This window comes from Bubalus kerabau, chromosome 12, assembly GCF_029407905.1.
Source record: "Bubalus kerabau isolate K-KA32 ecotype Philippines breed swamp buffalo chromosome 12, PCC_UOA_SB_1v2, whole genome shotgun sequence".
NCBI classification, from domain to species: Eukaryota; Metazoa; Chordata; class Mammalia; order Artiodactyla; family Bovidae; genus Bubalus; species Bubalus kerabau.
In genome coordinates this window covers 55,564,365-55,587,003 of record NC_073635.1, presented here as the reverse complement: position 1 = coordinate 55,587,003, position 22,639 = coordinate 55,564,365, and the positions used below count along the sequence as shown (strand labels likewise).

The 22,639-nt window shown below is 40.6% G+C and overlaps 1 protein-coding gene across 12 annotated transcripts in view; it reads right to left on the bottom strand.

Annotated features, from left to right (window-relative positions):
• LOC129624595 (uncharacterized) overlaps nt 1-22,639 on the bottom strand; it is a 324,961-nt gene that overhangs the window by 132,142 nt on the left and 170,180 nt on the right. The window contains exon 1 of one of the 12 annotated variants that reach the window (XM_055542759.1): nt 19,487-19,936. The exons of the other annotated variants lie outside the window; for them this stretch is intronic. Within the exon in view, the coding sequence (XP_055398734.1) occupies nt 19,487-19,531 (45 nt within the window). The 5' untranslated portion in view covers nt 19,532-19,936. Of the gene's footprint in view, nt 1-19,486; nt 19,937-22,639 lie in introns of those variants that run through there. 12 annotated transcript variants of the gene reach the window in all.

Here is a 22,639-nt window from a genome sequence, read left to right as displayed (position 1 = left end):
TAAATATCAGTGTTCTCCCACATCTGGAACACATAACAGCTAATATGGCAAATCAAGTGGCCAAGCCAATATGACCTTGGCCAATCAAAACAGATCCAGCTACATAGCAGTCCCTGCCAGAAAGATCACATTGTCTATTATCTCTCCAATGGGTACCTAAGCTCCCTGAAGACAGATTAAATCTGATATTTAATTTCCTATCACAGGACATATTGGCTGTACTGGAGCTGAATTGGACTGATGCTGAGGCTGAAACTCCAATACTTTGGCCACCTCATGCAAAGAGTTGACTCATTGGAAAAGACCCTGATGCTGGGAGGGATTGGGGGCAGGAGGAGAAGGGGATGACAGAGGATGAGATGGCTGGATGGCATCACCGACTCAATGCACATGAGTTTTGGTAAACTCTGGGAGTTGGTGATGGACAGGGAGGCCTGGTGTGCTGCAGTTCATGGGGTTGCAAAGAGTCGGACATGACTGAGCAACTGAACTGAACTGGACTTGACTGGACTAGAGCTGAATCAGGACAGCAAATGGAGCAGTTCTCAAGCATATCCTCCTCTTTCTTTGGTTTAGAATGCTCAGAGAACTTCTTATCCATCATAGAACATAGAAACAGTGCTTTGGTTATGTCTGATTTCCCTGGAGCTCCAAAACATCGTGGGGAAGTGCATGAAGCCTGCTCACCATTGGTGTTGGATATATGTGAAGAATCCCATGGACACAGGAGCCTGGCAGGCTACAGTCCATGGGGTCCCAAGAGTCGGACACGACTTAGCAACTAAACCACCACCACCATACCTAGTAAAGGGTTGAAGGTGAGGGTGAGGAGCCAGGCTTCACTAGGAGACCATGGGGTCCCTAAAGGAAAACGTACCATGTCAAATCTGGCAGGCAGGGCTGGGCCTCTCACTGTGGCCACTTGTGAAAGGGGAGCAGTTGTTCCAGGTACAAGTGAGGTAGCTAATTACCAACTCCCCACTCAACACTCAGCAAACCAATCCAGAACATCTGTATATTAAAAAAATAAAATTAGAATATCACCTGGGGGAAATTTCTGGTGGTCCAATGGTTAAGAATCCACCTGCTAGTGCAGGGAACACTGGTTCAATCCCTTGTCCAGGAAGATTCCATGTGCCACAAGGCGACTGAGCCTGAGTGTCACCACTGATAAAACCTGCACACTCCAGAGCCTGTGTTCCCCAACAAGAGAAACCATCACGATGATAGGTTGCTCGCACTGCAACTAGTGAGTAACACTCGCTCTATACAAGTAGAGAAAAAATGCATGCAGCAATGGAGACTGAGAGCAGCCAAAAATAAATAAATAATAAATAAGTAAATAAATTAAAAAAAAAAAGAGTATCACCAGAGGCCCAAGCATTTCTCAGCGAGATCCACCCCTCCCTGCTAAAGGGCACTGATCGGGGAAACGTAGACCCATTCCTCAGTCTGTGGAGACAGAGTCATCAAAATTCAAAGTCAGACACATGAGTGCTCAAGCCAAGTGTGGGAAACCCATTTCCCGAGGGTGTGGACAGGCAGGACCTCTCCATCCCGCGGGTGCTGCACTATATTATTTCAGTGGCCATAACAAATTAGCACATACTCTGTGGCTTACAACAACATAAACTAATGATTTTATAGTTCAGAAATCTGACATGAATTTCTTGGGACCGAAATCAAGATGTCAGCATGGCTGTGCTCCTGCTGAAGCCTCTAGTGGAGTGTTTGTTACCTTGCCTTTTCCAGCTTCTACAGGTCACTCACATTCTTCGGATGGTGGCCTCTTCAAAAGCCTGCAATGGTAGGTCAAGTCCTCCTGACTTTGCATCAGTCTGACCTCCTCTTTTGTCAACCTCTTGCATCTAGAGATACCTATGATTACGTTAGGCCCACCTAGATAATCCAAGTGACCTTAATTCAATCTGTGAACTAAATTCCTTTTCGCTGTTTAATATAACATATCGATAGGTTCTGTGGGATTAGATTGCGGATATTTTTGAAGGGTATTGGAATCATCCTGTCTATCACATATGTTGTTGTTCAGCCACTAATGTTCAGTCACTAATGTTCATGTCTGACTCTTTGTGTCCAACATGAGTCCAATGCCCATGGACTGCAGCACCACCTTGGGGCCCCCATGGACCAGGCTCCTGTGTCCTCCACTATCTCCCAGAGTTTGCTCAAGCTCATGTCTATTGAGTCAGTGATGCTAACCAACCATCTCGTCCTCGGTCGTTCACTTCTTCTCCTGCCCTCAATCTTTCCCAGCATCAGAGTCTTTTCCAATGACTTGGCTCTTTGCATCAGATGGCCAAAGTATTGGAGCTTCAGCTTCAGAATCAGTCCTTCCAATGAATATTCAGGGTTGACTTCCTTTAGGATTGACTAGTTTGATTTCCTTGCTGTCCAAGGGACTCTTAAGTTTTCCCCAGTGTCACAATTCGAAAGCATCAATTCTTTGGTGCTCAGCACGACTAAACAGATTATACCCCGAACAGCAAGAGCAATAGCAGTGTTGAGTGCAGGATGATGCCTGCATGGGCCTGGATGTGACATAGGAACTGAGAGACCTCAGGGGAACATCCAACATGCAGTCCGAGGGAAAGTGGCTCCAGCAGCCGCTGGTGCGGTGGACAGACGGTGTCGTCATGTAAGCACCTCATCCGTACCCCCACCTCACCCACCACGAGATTCCTAGGGAGTTTAAAAAAGGACGGGCTGACACTCTTATTTAGCAACTAATCAATGAATCTATGCAAACTGGAAACTAATATTACCAAAAAACATAAATATTGGTGGATTCTGGGCTACTTTTTGACTCCATTTATAGAACCTTTGTGATTCTCTATTATTCAAGAAGGTAGGGGCTTAGATAATCAACAGATAGAATTACTGAATGACATCAGCTTTGTTGTTACTGACCATCCATCATGGACATTACTCTCCAGAATACATCTCCAAGGTTAGACAACATATAGTTTAAACAGTTTTTCAGTAATTACATGATAAATGAACACGAATAAATGCTCTAATCCCAGGTAGCATTTGTCAGAGTGGACAGATTATTTCTGAGTAGGTTTAAAAATAATTCTGAAATTGTATTTCTAGAAAGACTAAAGTATATTTCTTCTTTTGTTTAAACTAATCTTCTCTGACACACCCATCCCTTCAAAATTTGTTCTTTATTTTATTTTTTAATGGGAAAACCAAAGTTTAATAACATGGATACATGGGAGAGACCAAGGAAAACTGAGTAACTCCTGCTATTTATTTTAGAATTGAATTCAAATACATTATTGGTTAGCTAGAGAGTGAATATTTTTCCTTTTTTTAAAAAATTAGTGTTTGTATTAGTGACTTGACCTATAAAATCAATTTGAAAAAGACAGTTTATTATACACACAGAAAAGCTGTAAGACAATGGTGATTCCATAACTTCATGTAAACATATAAATTCAATGTGATTGTGGCTCTTAAATTAAAGATAGAGTGCCATAATTATTATAATACACCCACCATGTGATGTTAAACCTTAAACTAGTTTCTCCAATAAAATTTCTTAATTGAACATTAGAGGAGGGGTTGTAGATCTGGGTAGAAGATGTTTTCTATCCTTTACTTGAGGATGACAAGAGGAGACAATATATTTTACTCCTGACACTGAAATGTTTACTACTCTTAAATGTTATCACAGATGGTAGTCAGTTTTGGGGGAATCTGCTTGAGAGTATTTGAATAAACATGTCAATACATAATACTGTACAGCAACTATGGGCTTCCCTGGCGACTCATTGGTAAAGAAACCACCTGCTGATGCGGGAGTCATAAGAGATGAGGGTTCAACCCTGGGGTCAGGAAGACCCCCTGAAGAAGGAAATGACAACCCCCTCCAGTGTTCTTCCATGGGAAATCCCACAGACATAGGAGCCTGGGGGCTACAGTCCATGGGGTCACAAGAGAGCAGGACATGACTTAGTGACTAAACAACAATGGCAACTATACTTCAATAAAAGATAACAAAATAAAAATAAATTTTAAATAAGCAAAAATATACATATCAGTTCAGTTCAGTTGCTGAGTGGTGTCCGACTCCTTGCAACCCCATGAATCGCAGCACGTCAGGCCTCCCTGTCCATCACCAACTCCCGGAGTTCATTCAAACTCATGTCCATCGAGTTGGTGATGCCATCTAGCCATCTCATCCTCTGTCATCCCCTTCTTCTCCTGCCCCCAATCCCTCCCAGCATTAGAGTCTTTTCCAATGAGTCAACTCTTTGCATGAGGAGGCCAAAGTACTGGAGTTTCAGCTTTAGCATCAGTCCTTCCAATGAACACCCAGGACTGATCTCCTTTAGGATGGACTGGTTGGATCCCCTTGCAGTCGAAGGGACTCTCAAGAGTCTTCTCCAACACCACACAGTTCAAAAGCATCAATTCTTCAGTGCTCAGCTTTCTTCACAGTCCAACTCTCACATCCATACATGACCACTGGGAAAACCATAGCCTTGACTAGACGGACCTTTGTTGGCAAAGTAATGTCTCTGCTTTTTAATATATCTCCATATAAATTCCATGCACAAAGGAACCTTGTGGGTTACAGTCCATGGGCTCCCAAAAAGTCGGACACAACTGAATTGACTTAACACGTACACAATCTGTAAAAATAATGAATTCAAATTCTGCACATCTGAAACTAATACAATATGGTAAAGAAATTAACTTCAATAAAAAATAAATATGTCAAATATTTCTATATAAAATGAGTGGTATTTAAAATAATTTGTGATCAAAAGAATTTTAAATTCTACTTGCTTCTCCTTATATTTTCCCTACTGTTTTTATGCTAAGAAAATTCATCTGTTTGTTCAATGGATTTCTTGGGGGCCTATTTGTTCTTGAAGTTAGGAATAGAAAGATAAAAAGTCCCAGTTCCTGCCTCCTGCTTTGTTGAGAGGTAGAGGTGACCAGGTGTGGTAATTAAGAAAGGCAGTGCAGGGAAATTGACAGAGGCTGGGTCACGGGCAGAGGTTGTCTAAGGTGTCGTGCAGGCAAAACTCCACTAGTAGCAGGACAGAGAGCTCAGAGAAAGGGGTTGGAGGCAGACAGAAGCAAGAGAGGCGGGTTCAGCAATGCTTTAGAGGGTCAAGAACATGAGCTTTAGACTCAAGAAGACCCAAATAGCTTGAAAAATCACGTCTGCCAAGTGACATTCTCTTTCCAAGCCTCAGTGTCCTTTCCTAAAGGGACATCAGTAGTAACTCCTGTGCGTTTATTGTAAGGAGCGATGCACAGGCAGGGCTTAGCGCATGCCTAGCACTAGCAAATCTCCTGTGATGATTGGCTGCCTTTTGAAAACATTATTAATTAGGAGGAGGAGGAAGGAAAGTAGAGGACAAGGAAGGAGGAAGGAGAGGAGGAAGAGATTCAAGGGCACATCTCTTGATGAGATGTTCAGTGTCTGCTGCTACAGGGCTGTGCAAGTGGCTGCTAAGGGCTGAGCAAAGCTTCAGGCATTAGAAAGAAGTGAACCAGAGTGGAAAGCAAATGTCAGCCTCGTGTGAGGCTTGAACTGATACTAGGCAGGAAACCAAGGACGCTGCATCTATTTAAAATGAATCAAGTCCCAAAATGCCAGGGAGACCAGTGACTTGGAGGAACCACTGACGTGACTGGGAGCCCCAGGCAGTCAGCAAGGGTAATTCAGGGAGTAACTCATGAACCCAGATGTGTCTCCCAGAGCACACCCCCTTCATCCAGAAGAGGGACAACCTGGGGGGCTGTGGATGCTTAAATATTTTGTCTGTATTGTGCCAGTTTCATTTGGGAACCTGAGTGAGATCCACTTTGCAGAAGGCAATTATAGGGAGATGGTAATAACAAGCTGTAGGAAAATGAGATAAGGAGCTCACAAAAGAATGTGGGAAAGCTGAACACATAGCAGCAACATACCACTGTGCAAGCCATTAGATGAATCCACACACAAAAACTCTATACGATGGTGCAAGCATGTACCAAGTGTTTGGGTAGCTGAGGGGAGAGTGCCATCAGTCAACCCGGATGAAGACAGGAGAGGGCTGGAGGAGGATGGGCCTCTGGAGTCAGAGGATACATTCACCAGGAGAGCAGAGGAAAGAGACATTCTGAGTGAGGGAACAGAAAGAGCAGTCATGCAGGTGTGAAAGTGGATGACAAATTTAGACACTGGGTCTGGTGGTTATAACATCAAGGATATGTGTATCAATGACTCAGTGAAGGAAGGAAGGAAAGCAAAGGAGATGGGAGTAAAAGACTGTTTAGTGAAGTGTTCCTATGTGCCATGTGTATTGATAAACTTGTTTTTAGAAATATATTATTCCATGTGTAAGGGTCACAATGATTACATGACCCCATATATATTTTGATTATATGCGGTCACATATATGATATATAGTATTTTGCTTTACAGATGGCATCACCGACTCAATGGACACGGGTTTGGGTGGACTCTGGGAATTGGTGATGGACAGGGAGGCCTGGCATGCTGTGGTTCATGGGGTCACAAAGAGTCAGACACCACTGAGCGATTGAACTGAACTGAACTGAACTGAACAGAACTGAACACAGATTGTGCTTTTGGCTTCCTGTACAAATCTTAGGGGACTTCCCAGGTGGCACTAGTGGAGGAGACTCCAGAGATGCGGGTTTGATCCCTGGTTCAGGAAGATCCCCGGGAGGAGGAAATGGCAACCCACTCCAGCATTCTTGCCTGGAAAATTCCATGGACAGAGGAACCTGGTGGGCTACAGTCCATGGGGCTGCAAAGAGTCAGACATGACTGAGTACACACACATATATGATATATAGTATTTTGCTTTACAGTTTACACATGTGCATGTCTCATTAAATTTTTAGCAGCACAGGAAGATAGGCCTTACCGTCTCTGGATTTGCAAATGAAAATACAGTTTGAAAAAATACTAGTAAGTTGCATGCCTGGGGTTACTGTATATTGACTGACTGGCTGCCTCCCTATTCATTCATATTCAGCAAATATATACTGAGTTCCTTCTCTCCTGCCAAGTGCTCTGATAGATGCTGGGAATACAAACAATGCTCAAATGAATACACAGAAAGGAGGGGAAACTATTATATAAACAATGAATTAAAATACATTGAAGTAAGAACTACTACAGGATGTGCATGGCATTGCAACTCAGAATATGCACACAGCGACTTAGAAAGAGCTGCCCAGAATCAGTGCCACCTGAACTATGAGTGTTTAGGGGAGGAAGAGAGAAAGGTTGGTCCAGGTCTGGGACTTGCATGGGCAAAGCCATGGAAACACGAGAGAGTACTATGTGAGGCCAGTCTGTGAGAAGTGCAGGAAGGCTAGTCTTGGCTGACAGATGAAAGATACAGGAGCTAGATGAGAAAAAAAAAAAGTCTTTGCAGACTACACTTGAGGGTTTGAGTTTTCGTGGTCTAAGTGCCTGCAATCCACTGGAAGATTTTAATTGTGCGAGCGACAAGATCAGATTTGTTATTCAGAAAGCGCACTCTGGCAGCAGTTCAGTGGGTGGAAAGGAAAGTGGTTACCCTGGAGACGGGCAGACCCAGCAGAAAACTATGACAATAATCCAGGAGAGAGAAAATGAGGATAGTGGTTGGAGGAACAGGCAGATTCAAAGACATTTTGGAAAATTTGCTGGGTAAAAATGCTGAATGAAAGGAAGACTCAAGAATAATGGTCAGGTTTCTGGCTTGGGCATCTAGGTGAATGGTAAACGAATCAAGAAGTAGAGTTCCAAGGAAACAGATCTGGAGGAAAATATTATGAGTATGCGTGGGATGAGTTCAATTTGAGGTGCCTCTGGGACTTCTACAGGATGTGGTTAATATATTTAAAATTCAGAACAGAGGTTATGACTGCAGACATAGATTTAAGAGTGATCATCAAATGGTTGTTGAGATTTCGACTGTCTCCAAAACTACAAGATCTGGGTATCACTGATCCTAACCAATTCATTTGCACCATCTCTGAAGTACTAGATCAAGCTTTGTTCCAAAGTACAAATTAGCATAGCAGCTCAGTAAACAATGTCTCTGAGTTTCTGGAAAGAAAGATGTTCAGTCACCATAAGGCCCAGAATTAATGAAAAGTCACAGAAATAATAGCTCTATTCTCTGGTTGCTTTTGAACCTCAAATCACTCTTTGGCAACAAGGTAATAATTTACAGAAACTGCTGAAAAGACCTTCTGGTAAATGGGACAGCGAAAAGAGTTTGTTTTTAATATTCATTCTAAACCATATATGTGGTTGTATTCTGAAACTGCTAGTGCACATTCTTGACCTGAATTCCTTTTCTAATTGGAAAGTCAATTTTGATTTTGATTATAGGATATAATTTCTTTAGAAAAAATCTCCTATGAAAGTTAGTTCCTTCTCATTGTTCTTTTTTAAATTAGATAAAATGACAAGAATTGGATGATAAGTGCTTATGTAATAAATGTAGTTTGCCTATATTTTAATTAGAAGGCAGTTCTTGGAAGAAAAATATTCCTGCTCAGCTGTGAACAAATATCAACAACATAACTTCAAAATCAAGTGGAACATTGTTATTTTCTTTTAGGTTGGGTAGTGATGATTATAATGACCAATAAAGCATTGTAGTCATTAATGCTTGGGAAAAAAACACTAAAAATCAATATTTTGTCCCCAAATTGTCACAGATATGAAACAATCAATCCCACTACTTTTCCGTTTCCATCCCCCCTGCTTCCAAATTTGGATCAAAGTGGGAAGAGTAGAAAATTCATTTGTCACTACCCATATTTTGTCACCAGAATGAATATCAAGGAGGAAGAAAGGAAAAGACAACAAATGCTTTACACATTTAATCTTCTCATGATAGTTTTCACAATAATCCTGTTCTGAGGATTCACAGAGTTAATATATTTAACACTATTAAAACAATAATAGTAAAACAATTAAAGCAGTAAGTATTGCATGATAAATGCTCCATAAGCATTCAACAGTTTTATTGTTAATTAGATATATCTCCAGGCTTTTTCTAAGGAATCCCATACCCAGGAGGTTAAACATCTCTCCAAAATGACATAGCTGGTAAGGGATGGGTCCGGGGTGAGAACCCAGGTCTGCCTGCCTCCAGGTTTATGCTCCTTCTATTATTCTATACTGCCACTTGCTGACAAGTAAGCTTAGTCCCTACGAAAACAATATTCCTGACAGTATATTCTCATGGAGAGACTACTGAAATGGGTGTATAAAAAATCCTGCTTCTATCCTTTGATAACTTGTGCCAAATAATCTTTCCATTTACCTCTGTCTTAGTTTCCTCCATTTGGAACAATAGAGATATCATTACTTTTCTTCTTTGCCAATATACTATCCAAATATTCAATATAGTGTAATATAGTTTCTATGGTATTACTTCAATATACAGAATCCTTTTGGATCTTCAGAATAGAGTTAATTTGATCTAATGGAAGGCACATTGAATTTCACAAACTTGGACATTTTACTTAAGTTAATGAAATTCATTGAGTCTCTGTTTTCTCACTTATGAAAAAAGCTAGAGGTTGAATTAGATGTTCTCTGAGTTCTTCAACCATCTTATAAAATGGGGTTATGTGGGAATTATTCCAAAGTTTAGATACTGGAAAGGGCTCAGAGAAGATCAATCGTTTTCCTCAAGGATGTTTAGAAAATAAATGATGAAATCCTAGGACCCGGGATTTTTGACTCCTAATACAATTTCCTTCCTATTCTACTGAGCTACACTTTATCTGATGGTCAAAGACACATTAATGATGCTTGATATAAGTGATGATCTAACTCAACAGATGAATGCTTTTGCCTTTAGGCTGACTGATAAACTTCAAAGTAATTAGCATCTTACAACTAAGCTGAGATCTGAGTGACGTTGGTGACCTGCCAAAAGAAAACAGCTGGCACCAGGCTTTGCAAGCTGCCCTTCCTCAGTAAGCTTCACTTTAGCCCAGCAAAGTCCACTCTACCTCTACCTGAATTGCCCTCTTGAAACAAGCAAGCAGTGTCGTCTTTCTCTTGAATTGGCTGGCACTGCTGTGATATCACTTATCACATGATATTCCAAAGGCAATTGTGATCTCTAGCTTCAACCTGTTGGCAATCTACTTGGAGAAAATGAGGTTTGATGTTAAGCATTTGGCAGCTTCTATCATAGCTGGATTGAATAAAAGGGTCCTTAAATCACCTGGAATATCTGAGTTCTGTATAAATGTGACTCAGTATTTAAACTGTGTGAGAAGTCCTAAAGCCTCAGGTTTCACAAAAGGAGAGCTTCAACTGTCAAAGCTATCAAGATCTTGGGAATTATTTAGTTTAGCTAATTTATTTTGTAAATGAAGAATTTACCACATTTATGAGGGTGGGGAAAGAAGAAATTGGAGCTAGAGTCACTTATTTTAGGGAACTACAAAAGTAAATGGATGCAAAAAAAAAAAAAAAAGTAAATGGATGCTTGGCAAAACACTAACAACATGAGAGGAACCGTGCATTTTCTAAATGCATGTTGCTGCTGCTGCTGCAAGTCACTTCAGTCATGTCCAACTCTGTGCAACCCCATAGACGGCAGCCCACTAGGCTCCCCCGTCTCTGGGATTCTCCAGGCAAGAACATTGGAGTGGGTTGCCATTTCCTTCTCCAATGCATGAAAGTGAAAAGTGAAAGTGAAGTCACTCAGTCGTGTCCGACTCTGTGCGACCCCATGGACTGCAGCCTACCAGGCTCCTCCATCCATGGAATTTTCTAGGCAAGAGTACTGGAGTGGGGTGCCATTGCCTTCTCCATGCATGTTGATGTTCCTCCATATAAATCCAAACCATTCCAGCATTGCTTCGTCAGCAAGCATCCCAGCCCTCAGACAAGGTAGAAACCAATAGGGAACCAAATGCAGCAGCCCTTCCTCCTTTCTTGCTCTAACCATTATCCACCAGCTTCTCTGATCCATTTTTCACATGGCTTATCCCTAACCATGACCTTCTTAAGGCACTATGTCCCCTCCAAAAACAGACTAACAAGGCAACTCAGACCTACCTTCTATAGATCCCTAACCATGACCTTCTTAAGGCACTATGTCCCCTCCAAAAACAGACTAACAAGGCAACTCAGACCTACCTTCTATAGATCGAATGGTTGTGTCACCCTGTCACCCCAAAATTCACATGTTGACATTTGAACCGCCAATGTGGTAGTATTAGGAGGTGAGGCTTCTGGGAGGGGAGAATAGTATCCTCATGAATGGGGTTAATATTCTGGTAAAACAGACCCTGGAGAGCTCTCTCAGCCCTTCCACTGTGAGAACACAGCTAGAAGATAGTTCCCGTGAACCAGGAAATGGGGCTCTCACCAGACACTGAATCTGCTGATGCCTTGACCCTGAACTTTCCAGCCGCCAGAACAGTGAGAAATAAATTTCTGTTTCAGTTCCCAGTCTATGCAATTCTGTTATAGCAGCCTAAACAGACTAAGACACTGCCTGTGATTTTCTAATAAAGTGTTGTCCCCTCCCCTCTCTCCATCTCTCTCAGTGGCCCTATGTTGCTTTCACCAGTTGTATTTCTGGTTTGGAGAGCAGCAGAAATGCAAGGGCTTTGGGAACGATTAATGTGCTCTCTACTGTATCTGCCTCAAAGAAAGAGTAACAATTAGTCTTGTGAACAAAATGGCGCACAGGTGATGCTGTGAAAGCTCTTCTCTAGGACACGCCTGTCTTCAGCGCACAAACCCCCATCCAGCTGTACTTAATCAGCTCAGGGTACACACCCTGATCTTCCAATCACAGCTTCAACTGGATGAAAGGGGATGCGGAGGGACTTGGCGGGTCCAAGGGCTTAGTCTTCCAGAAAAAGAAAGTGGCTGTTATCCCCAAAAAAGACCTGAATCTGTTTGGTGTGGCTAGAAGAATGTGATTTTCCTGGGTGATCTGTCAAACAAATCTCATTATTCCATAGGATCGTATCATTCTCCCCCTACCGCCGCCCGCTGCCCCCTCTTTTTCAACCCCAAACAAAATAATGGATTAACCTGACTCTTTTTCCCTCCCTCTGCCTTCAAACTGCAAGATGATATTTTTGTGTATCTTTTCTCTTTTAAGACTGCCTTGATGTTCGGCATAACCTGAGCTCATCTGGATAAAAGCACGGGTTAGGAGAAGATACTCAAAGAATCACAATACTGAGCCCAGAGCCTCCAGGGAGGAGCCAGGTTGCAAAGCTTACCAAGGAAAGTCATCTGATATAATTTAAGACACAGAATTCTCACCAGTCTGAATGGAAAGTGAGAATGTGAGCAAGCTGCTTCTCATTGAGAACATAAGACATTGGCTCAAAAGTCTTGTGTTTTCTGTTTAATAAATTAAAGAAACCATCACAAATGGAACCTAGAGTTGAGTGACCACATCATAATTCACTCACTGTGTGTGATGAATAAGCCACCTGTTTTTGATGGAGACATTCCCCAAAGTAACATTAAAGTAATGAAAATCATTGGGAATTATTCTTTCTAGACAAAGATGATGCTACTGACCCACCAAGAGCGATCAGGATTGTTCTCAACAGTGAGAAAGGATTTGCAACGTAACAAATGGAGCTAACTGAAAGTGCTGACCCATAGCCGTGAAGCAGAGAACATCCAGCAGAAGTTTAAGTGTGTTAGTCCGCGCTCCTGTATCATCGCTGCCACAGCAATTCCCATTGCGACAAATTAAAAAAGGAGGGCACAGGTTTGATGAAACCTGCCTGCAATGCAGGATACTGGATTTGATCCCTGGGTTGGGAAGATCCCCTGGAGAAGGGAATGGCTATGCACTCCAGTATTTTTACCTGGAGAATCCCATGGACAGAGGAGTCTGGCTAGATAGAGTCTGTGGTGTCACAAAGAGTCGGACACAACTGAGCCACTAACACACACAAAATGATTAGTGCTTGACGCCTGCCCTCCATACACACAAAAAGGTTTTGCCATGGCAATCCCTCCCCCCAAATTACAACTGCATCAGTGATAAAATCTGATACTGAAATAATATATACACACACATGCACACACACAAAATTGTATGAAAACACACAAAGTAAAAGGAAATAGGGAAATGACTAATTTTGAAACTAAATGTTTTCAAAAATAACCTCCATATTCCTAGATTGCCACTCTCTGCTGCTGCTGCTAAGTCGCTTCAGTCGTGTCCGACTCTGTGCGACCCCATAGACAGCAGCCCACCAGGCTCCCCCGTCCCTGGGATTCTCCAGGCAAGAACACTGGAGTGGGTTGCCATTTCCTTCTCCAGTGCATGAAAGTGAAAAGTGAAAGTAAAGTGGCTCAATCGTGCCCTACTCCCAGCGACCCCATGGACAGCAGCCCACCAGGCTCCCCCGTCCATGGATTTTCCAGGCAAGAGTACTGGAGTGGGGTGCCATTGCCTTCTCCATGCCACTCTCTAGACAATAATAAGTTGAACAAATACATATTATAACATAGGCAGAGCTGAGATGTATTTTACCGATAGCATTTTAATATGTGCGGTAGGGGGCCATTGAGTGAACTTCTGTTTGGGGCACTGAGAAAGTAGTTTGTATCAGACTCATCCTCTGATTGAACAACTATAAAATCTGTGTATGTGTGTGCTTGAAGTCAGTGTTACTCGTTCAGTCGTGTCCAACTCTTTGCGACCCTATGGACTGTAGCCCACCAGGCTCCTCTGTCCATTGGATTCTCCAGGCAAGAATACTAGAACGGGCTGCCATTTCCTCCTCCAGGGGATTTTCCTGACCCAGGGATGGAACTGGGTCTCCTGCACTGCAGGCCGGTTCTTTACCCCTGGGCCACCGAGGAAGCTACCAGGGAAGCCCCACGTGTGTGTTTAGCTATATGAATATTACAGAAAGAAACCAATGCAGTTAAGAGTCGAGAACTCTAAGGGGACTCTTCTGGTGGTCCAGTGGTTAAGACTGCATTAAAATTGCAGGGAGAGCCAATTCCATCTCTGATCAGGGAACTAAGATCCTGCATGCTGTCTGGCCAAAATAAATAAATAAAGAGTTGAGGACTCTAAATCCTGAATCCTTGAAAATTTTGCCAGGATTCCGGAGAAAAGGGAACTATTTCTATGTGAGCCCCACAAACCCTTAGGGAACAGTCTGATTTGGGGCATGAAGCATGGAAGCAAAACAGAAAACAATGGCATAGGGTTTGCGGCACTCACTACACTGCCATGGATTCACAGAGTCAGACATGAATTAGCAACTGAACAACAGTAACACTGCAGAGATAAAAATCTAAGTTTTAATTGAGGAAACAAGAAAAGATTTGGAAACAAGTGATGTGTGTGTGATGTAGAAAGAGTAGTGCTTAAGGAGGAAATTTTTAAGCCATAAATAAATTTACCAGCATAGGGAGAAAAAAGTTAAAAATCAGTGAACTAAGCATCCAATTCAAAAATCTAGAATGAAAAATCAACCATATTAAATGAAAAGAATAGGAAGAAAACAGCAACTAAAAAAAAGAGATCAGTATTCATAGTTAAAAAAAAAAACAAATATTCATTTAGAAAAATTAATGGGGCAAAAGTCAGTTATTTGAAAAGGTTAATATAATTTATAAATCTCCAGAAATGCAGGGCAGAAAATGGGAAATGTTAGAAACAAAAGGGACATCAGTATACGCATTAAATACAGTGAGAGGTAGTTATAAATTTATATCAACCTCATAAATTAGATAAATATATTTCTTGAAAAGAATGCAGCTTATCAAAATTGACTTAAATAAAGAAATAGAAAATCCAAATAATGCTACTATCTATGAAAATGATTGCTTTTAACTCTTCTCAGAGAGAAAACTCTGGCCCAGGTACTTCAAAAGAGAAACATTCTAAATATTTCATGAAGAAATAATTTCATCTTGTACAAACTTTTGAGAGTCTAGATATAGAGGGAATATTTTCCAACTCCTGAGGCCATTACAATCTTGACAGTAACACCAGACAAAAACATAAAAAGAAAAATTATAGGCCAATCTTTCTTGTGAATAGAAGCACAAACATACTAAATAAAAATAGCACACTGAACCCAACACAATCTATACTCACAAAACTGGGTTTAAACCAAGAATGCAAGGTTGATTCTTTGCTTAAAAATCAATTACTGTAACTCATTACATAAACTTTATACTTAAGGCAAGAAACACGTAACCATTTCAATAAGTGTAAAAAAGGTAGATAAAAACATTGCAACCATTTATGATGGAAATAAAGTAACAACAAATTCCTTTTAGAAAAATAAACATAGAAAGAATCTTTATATGATAATGAGTTTCTTCAAAGAAAATGTATCGCAAACATCATGCTTGATATTGGAAAATTTCTTTCTGAAATAAATATATCTCAGAGAGACAAGGAGAGCTCTATTGCTATTTCCGTTTAACAGTGTCCTCGAAGTTTTCCAATGTAATAAAACAAGAAAAAGAAGTAAAATGTATATGGATTGAAGAGGAGATATGAGAATGTATATGAAAAAGCCAAAAGATGAACTACTAGAATCAATAAATGAATTTATCAAAGTCAGCAAATACAAAATAAGTTGCATATATAACATACCAACAAATAACTAGAAAATAAAATTAGCATAAAAATTAAGTATCTAATATTATATCTAACAGTTGTGTGTAAGAAGAAAAAGTATAAAACATATGGAAAGAAATTAAAGAAGACCTAAGTCAATACAGTGTATACTGTGTCCTTGAATTAGATGAAAACAGTGTAGGAAAGCCATTTATCTCCAGATGGATTTATAAATTCTATACACTCCTAATCAAAATCTCTACAAGTATTTCTGTGAACTTTAAAAAGCTGATTTATATCAAAGTAGAACTGATAAAGATCAAGAATAACCATGGTGGCCTTGAAAAAGGAAAACAAATACCTATAATACAGTACCAGATTTTGAAAGATATTGGTACTGTAGATATAGATATCATAAATAAGTTTATTATTGGTTAAAGACTAGACAGTGAACATATTGAACGAAATATTCCAGAAACACCCCAATTCTTCATTGCTGATGAAAGTGTCATCACAAGCATGAAAATGATAGTTTCTTTTACATTCCCCCCACCAATAAATGGTGCTGTATGGCAGCCCACTCCAGTACTCCTGCCTGGAAAATCCCATGGACGGAGGAGCCTGGAAGGCTGCAGTCCATGGGGTCGCTGAGGGTCGGACACGACTGAGCGACTTCACTTTCACTTTTCACTTTCATGCATTGGAGAAGGAAATGGCAACCCACTCCAGTGTTCTTGCCTGGAGAATCCCAGGGACGGGGGAGCCTGGTTGGCTGCTGTCTATGGGGTCACACAGAGTCGGACACGACTGAAGCGACTTAGCAGCAGCAGCAGCAGCAGCAAAGAGAAACAAAAATGAACCTTGAATCTCTCCTTATTATCTTATATCATATACAAAAATTAACTCCAGATGGAACAAATTTCAATGTAAAAGGTAAAATAATACATTTGCTGGAAAATGATATGAGAGAATACATTCATGAGCTTAGGAGAAGCAAAAATCTTTTAAACATGACATAAAAACACTATTTGTAGGTAAATGATAGGTAAGTTGGACTTCATTAATTTAAGAACAGCTGGACCATTGATGCTAGACCCTTTGACATTTTAAAAGAATACAAAATTTAAAATTCATAACTATTTAAAATTTTCACAAACTAACATATAAGTGAAATAACTATATCTAATTAGCAGAAAACTTGTGATCTAAAAAAGATTAAAACATTGAGCATTTCAGTAACATGGAGTCCCTCAATAGAGATGCAAGCGACAACTGTGTGTGGAGTCATGTCCAACTCTTTACAGCCCCACAGACTGTAACCCCATCAGTCTCCTCTGTCCATGGAATTTTCCAGGCAAGAATACTAGAGTGGGTTGCCATTTCCTACTCCAGAGTATCTTCCCAACCCAGGGATCAAACCCGCTTCTCCTGCATCTTCTGCCTTAGCAGGCAGATTTTTTACCACTGCACCGCAAGAGACAACTACTCGATTATAATTCAGTTAATGCTATTTCAAGTGATGTAGTAGAGAATTATGTCTGTCCTACAGAAAGCATTTTAACATTCAAAAGTGCGTTAAAAGGAAAAAGCTAATCAAAATATCTCTGAACATCTGGCTTCACTCTTCTTCAGCTAGGCTTTCCTGAAGCACAGTTTTGACAGAACTAACCCACTGAGATGCAGCTTAAAAGTGGAACCAAGTAAATACTTAAAGACTATCAGAAAAGGCAAGTGAGTGTATGAAACATGCACAAAGATTCTATCTTAGAGAACTAAGGCTGGAATAATATATTCAGTATTTATCATAAAAGTTAGACTTTAGAGCTCTACCTTATATCATTGCCTACAGTTAATAGATCATGTTATTAAACTCTGTGTGTGTTGGGAGAAGGGAGATCTAAATCCAATAATAGGAATAGAATAAGAACATATCCTGTCATCTGGAAGCTACGAGTTATTCAAGTCCATAAGTGCAAATAAATCAGCCCTCAAAGTGAAATTATGCAATTTTAAAAAAGAAAAAGAAAAAAGCTTCATGCGTTATAAAGTACAAAGATAGAGCTGCAAGATAATGGGGCTTCCCTGATAGCTCAGTTGGTAAAGAATCTGATCCAGCAGGCAGGATTGGCGACATAATTTGTAAGGCCCAGTGAAAAATGAAAATTTAGGCCTCCTTGTTAAAAAAATGATTAAGAGTTTCAATGGTTAGCGATACAGCATTAAGCCAAGTGCAGGGCCATTCTAACACTGAGTGTTGCATGAAGCAGATCCTGTTTGCAGGCAAGGATTATACACAAAAATCAAACTTTTCTTCTGCACTTGCCTCCATGAAGAATCACAGCATCAGGAGTGCTGTCTGTAAATAGAGAAAACTACAAGGTGAAGCCTTGGATTTGATAAGCTTTTCATATGAATTTAAAGAGGGGATAGGATGCTCACACTGAGTCTTAGCTGTGCTTTTACTTCTGAAAATGACAGCTTGCTGATTCAAGGCTGAGATTTTCAGAATGCATTCCTATTTTTTTTCCAGTCTTGTGTTCCTTAGACTGCCTAGAAAGAAAGTGCTGTATGTATTGTGATTTTTTTTTTCATGCTCCAGTAAGCTTTCAAACTGGGCCAATCAGAAACGACAGGTGTGCACATACCATTCAGCTTGCTTTCGATGCACGATACTGGATGCTTGGGGCTGGTGCACTGGGACGACCCAGAGGGATGGAATGGGGAGGGAGGAGGGAGGAGGGTTCAGGATGGGGAACACATGTATACCTGTGGCGGATTCATTTTGATATTTGGCAAATCTAATACAGTTATGTAAAGTTTAAAAATAAAATAAAATTAAAAAAAAAAAAAAATAATAATTCCATCAATTAATACAGAGAGTGAGACTGACTATTTAGAATATTTAATACAAAGAACAAAGAAATGCCATTACATGAAAAATGTAAGAACTAGTTTCAACTGTGTGGTATTCCATCCATCCTCCTTTATCTAGCCACTTTATCTGCATGGATTTCTTCCAGGAGATGTCTTTCAATTAGAATTTTTTTGTTAGTTATAGTCCGTATCCTGTCAGATTGTATATCAAAATTGCAGGTGAGTTTTTCCCTCTTGATTCTGCTAAACTGGAAAAAGACTTACGAAACAAAAAATCTTAGGACATTTCATTTGTTCTAGAAAAATGGTAAACTTATTTTTATCTCACTGAACACAAAATACCATCTCCTGATATGTTCCCCTAGAAATATGACAAAGCACTGATTTTTGTTTTATCTGAAGGACATAAAATGTACATTTAAAGTTATAATTCAGGCGTCATTTGCTATTTCTTACCGCTAAGAAATACATTTCCAAAATCAATATCTACTTCGATTTCTTGGAAGGGAAGAATGAAATTGAATATGAGAAAATGTGACTGGCAATGAAAAGTAAGAAAGGGCTATTTATACTTTATCTTCTGCAGTCCATCCTGTGAAATAATAATGAAGCCAAGGGACTAATGATAATGATCACTTGCTTTTATGGGCCAGGGAACCACCATCTCTGATGGAAGAAACCACTAAGGCAGAGTGACTGCTGTGGGGAGAAGCAGACCCCTCATGCATTATTTAGGGATCATGTGTTACAGGAGAGACTGCATCAAGATGTGTACAAAGTGAAGAGCTAGTGCTATGGCATATAAATTAGTACTTGTCTTAGCTGAGGTTTTCAAGGAGAACAGAAAGAGGCATGAGCAAACTCCTTACGTTTTAGATTATTCTACTTCTTACCACCATCTTTCACTTACTTTGAAATCTTTTCAACACTAGATATTAGGTTTACCACATTCTTACCTCCATACTTTTCTTTCACACCATCTGATAAACTCAGAAAATGAAAGTCCTCTTTACCTGCTTGGAGAAACTTCTCACTGCATCTTGCTTGTCATATCCCATTATGATTCCCTTAACCAGCTCTCTTCCCTTGTGTGGATCTTCTTGGTTTCTCACCTGGAGTATTTAACGACTTTGATTGCCCTAACTCTAGCCTTCTCCCTTTCTGATGTCACTCAGAGAACTTCTAGGTTCTCTTTTGAAAATGCATATGTCATCATGTCACTCCTGTGGCTCACAAGATGAAATCTTGGCTCCCATGTAGAGTCAAATGAAGTCAGCAGAGTCCAAGGGACCAAGGCAGGGGAGACAAGGCTTGGCCAAATCCGTGTATATCTAATTTCCCACCCCATTCTGGAGCATCGGAGGCTAGCCCAAGTGCTCACTGATACTTAAATTGGATTTAGAGGTTCCTGGCAACACCCTCCAACTAAATAATCCAACTCTAATCCGGAGTTTGCTCAGTGTTTTGGAGTGATACGTGGCTTACCACTATCACTGTTCTATTCCAGAAAAACACACTTTCCAGGAAAAAAAATTCTGAACTGAGCCAAGGATACAGATGGAGTTTTTACTGATGAATACCAGGTGGTCCTTAGGGGTAGGAGATGAAGCTGTCTGTTTGGACTAGTTCAGATTCTAGGTATAAACTAAGGTGCGATAGAAGTTTTAAGGTTCACGTGTATTCCGGGCTGTATCAAGAGGTTCAAGGTTTCATTGGGATTTGGAATCAAAGCCCATACTAATGGATTATGTGTTTGAAATGTCCCTTCTGTGTATACCATTGGGAATCTAGCACGGATTCCTCTTTATGAATTCGGAATCCTGACATATCTCTATCAAGATTCATTAACAAAGACTATCTACATCATAACAGCCTACAGTAGGAATTTGAATAGTTTCCCCCCAGTGAAATTAAATGAATTCACAAACAAAAGGGTAAAACAAAAATGACCAAACTCACATTACCTACAATTGAATTTTATAAGCTTTTTTTTTTTTTCAAAATCATACATAGAGTACTTACATTAAGACTGAGCAGAAGGATATTGTATCTCTGAAAGATCTTAACAAATTATGTAAACCTCACTTTATTTGCAGTGTAGAGCCAAATGTTTCCTATTAATGAAAGATTTCTTTACCAAATCCCCATACTAAAGCCGTTTATGGTATTTTCTAAATGAACAGAGCCACGTCCGTCCTCAAAGCCACACTGTCGCCTTGTAGCCTTAGGAGATCTTTCATATTCCACAAGGGATTTCATTTAAGAACTAGTCTTTTAACAATTATATCTTTCTTAATATTTTAACAACTTTACAGTCCTCTTGGGGGTGCCGTGTTATACCAAAGTCTCTTCAAGCCTCACAAAGATGGATATAAAAATGCTCAGAACTAAGCCCAGAACCAGACTAATCACTTCATGGGAGAAACTTCAATCACGAAATCTCAGAAAACCTCACTTTCTTGGCGGCACGTTAGGATTTCTGTATAAACCTGTGTCTTCTGTTGTTATCTTTCTCTCAATGGAAGAAGTTTTAAAGTGAAAAAGAAAACAAAGGATCAACTCAACTTGTAGTCCTTGGTAGCAACTGACTAGCTGATAAGAAAAGGACTTTTTAACCAGGGAGCTACTCGTTTTGATGTGACCATACTCAGTCAGAATGTGCCTTCTGCATCCACGTATGGACAGATACTGTTTCCTGAGGCCTTCTGGTGAGACTTCACAAGGAACTTGTCTTCACCATTTCAGTCACTTAAAAATAAACAAAAAGTTAAGGCCGTTGGGGCAACAGAGCTCACAGTTCAGACAAATGGATAAAATGTCTCTTTGCTAGATTTATAAAAAACTGGAGAAATATTTCTGGCATCCTTCTATGTCAGCCTGCATGCACTCCCACCAGGAAACCCAGTCCACTTTGTTGCTTCTAGAGATCCTCTGATCTCTCCTCCCTCTTCCTGGCATGATGGTGTTTTCCATGACAGCAGTGTGAGTTCTCTTACATGAAGGTGCTGACATCTGCATTAGGTTCAGGGCCTTCTTCCTGATGTCTCAATATTTTTGGAAAGCATGACTGCCAAAGCCCCTGACCACAGAAATCACAAGACGGGTTTGGGCATTAAAAGTCTGACCAAAAATAAGTTTAGGCCATGATGAAAGGACTCAGTTCAGTCACAACTCCCTTTCAGTGTGTTTGCTAAGATCCTATGTAGATGGAGTTTGGTATCCTAAAGTGAAATGAAGTCGCTCAGTCATGTCCGACTCTTTGAGACCCTGTGGACTGTAGCCCCCCAGGCTCCTCTGTCCATGGGATTCTCCAGGCAAGAATACTGGAGTGGGTTGCCATTTCCTTCTCCAGGGGATCTTCCGGACCCAGGGATCGAACCCAGGTCTCCCGCATTGCAAGCAGACCCTTTAACCTCTGAGCCACCAGGGCAGACCCCTGGTATCCTAAAAGTGAATAGCAAAGTTGACAGACAACAAAATGTACAATGTCGATGGCTATGTTTTGAATCGCCAGTTCTATTGGGTTTAACAGTCAGTCAATGCAGATGGTCCAAGAATAAAATTCCAGTCAGCCCCCAATAAGAAAATAAAAGGAATTAACTTAAAAATCATATAGGAAAGGATAGGTATGGGATACACTCTGGGTGTCCACTTTGACCAGACTGAGACACCAGGTCGTTTTCATGTGTCCTGTTTGGATTAACGCTCCAAAAGTTTCTGGACAGTACAATGAAGAAAATTTATGGAAATGATAATTACTGTCTTCTCCAAGAACATAAAGGTCACTGAGATGAACGCTCTTGAACAGAAAGGCATGGTGAAGTCCACCCACCAACAGGTACGCTGGCAATCAAGGAACTCTCTCTGAGATAAGATAAGTCTTCTGGGTTCTGTCCTGAGCATGGTGATGCAGCACTTTGCAAATATGCTCTGCCCCAGGCCCTAGGCAATCTTCTCGAAATGGCTATAGGTGGTGGTTTATCGATGGAAAGAACAGGGTGGCCTGGAGGATAAGAAGATACTCAAGGGGGAGGAGCCAAGATGGCAGAGGAGTAGGATGGGGAGAACACTTTCTCCCCCACAAATTCATCAAAAGAGCATTTAAACGTCGAGTAAATTCCACAAAACAACTTCTGAATGCCGGCAGAGGACATCAGGCACCCAGA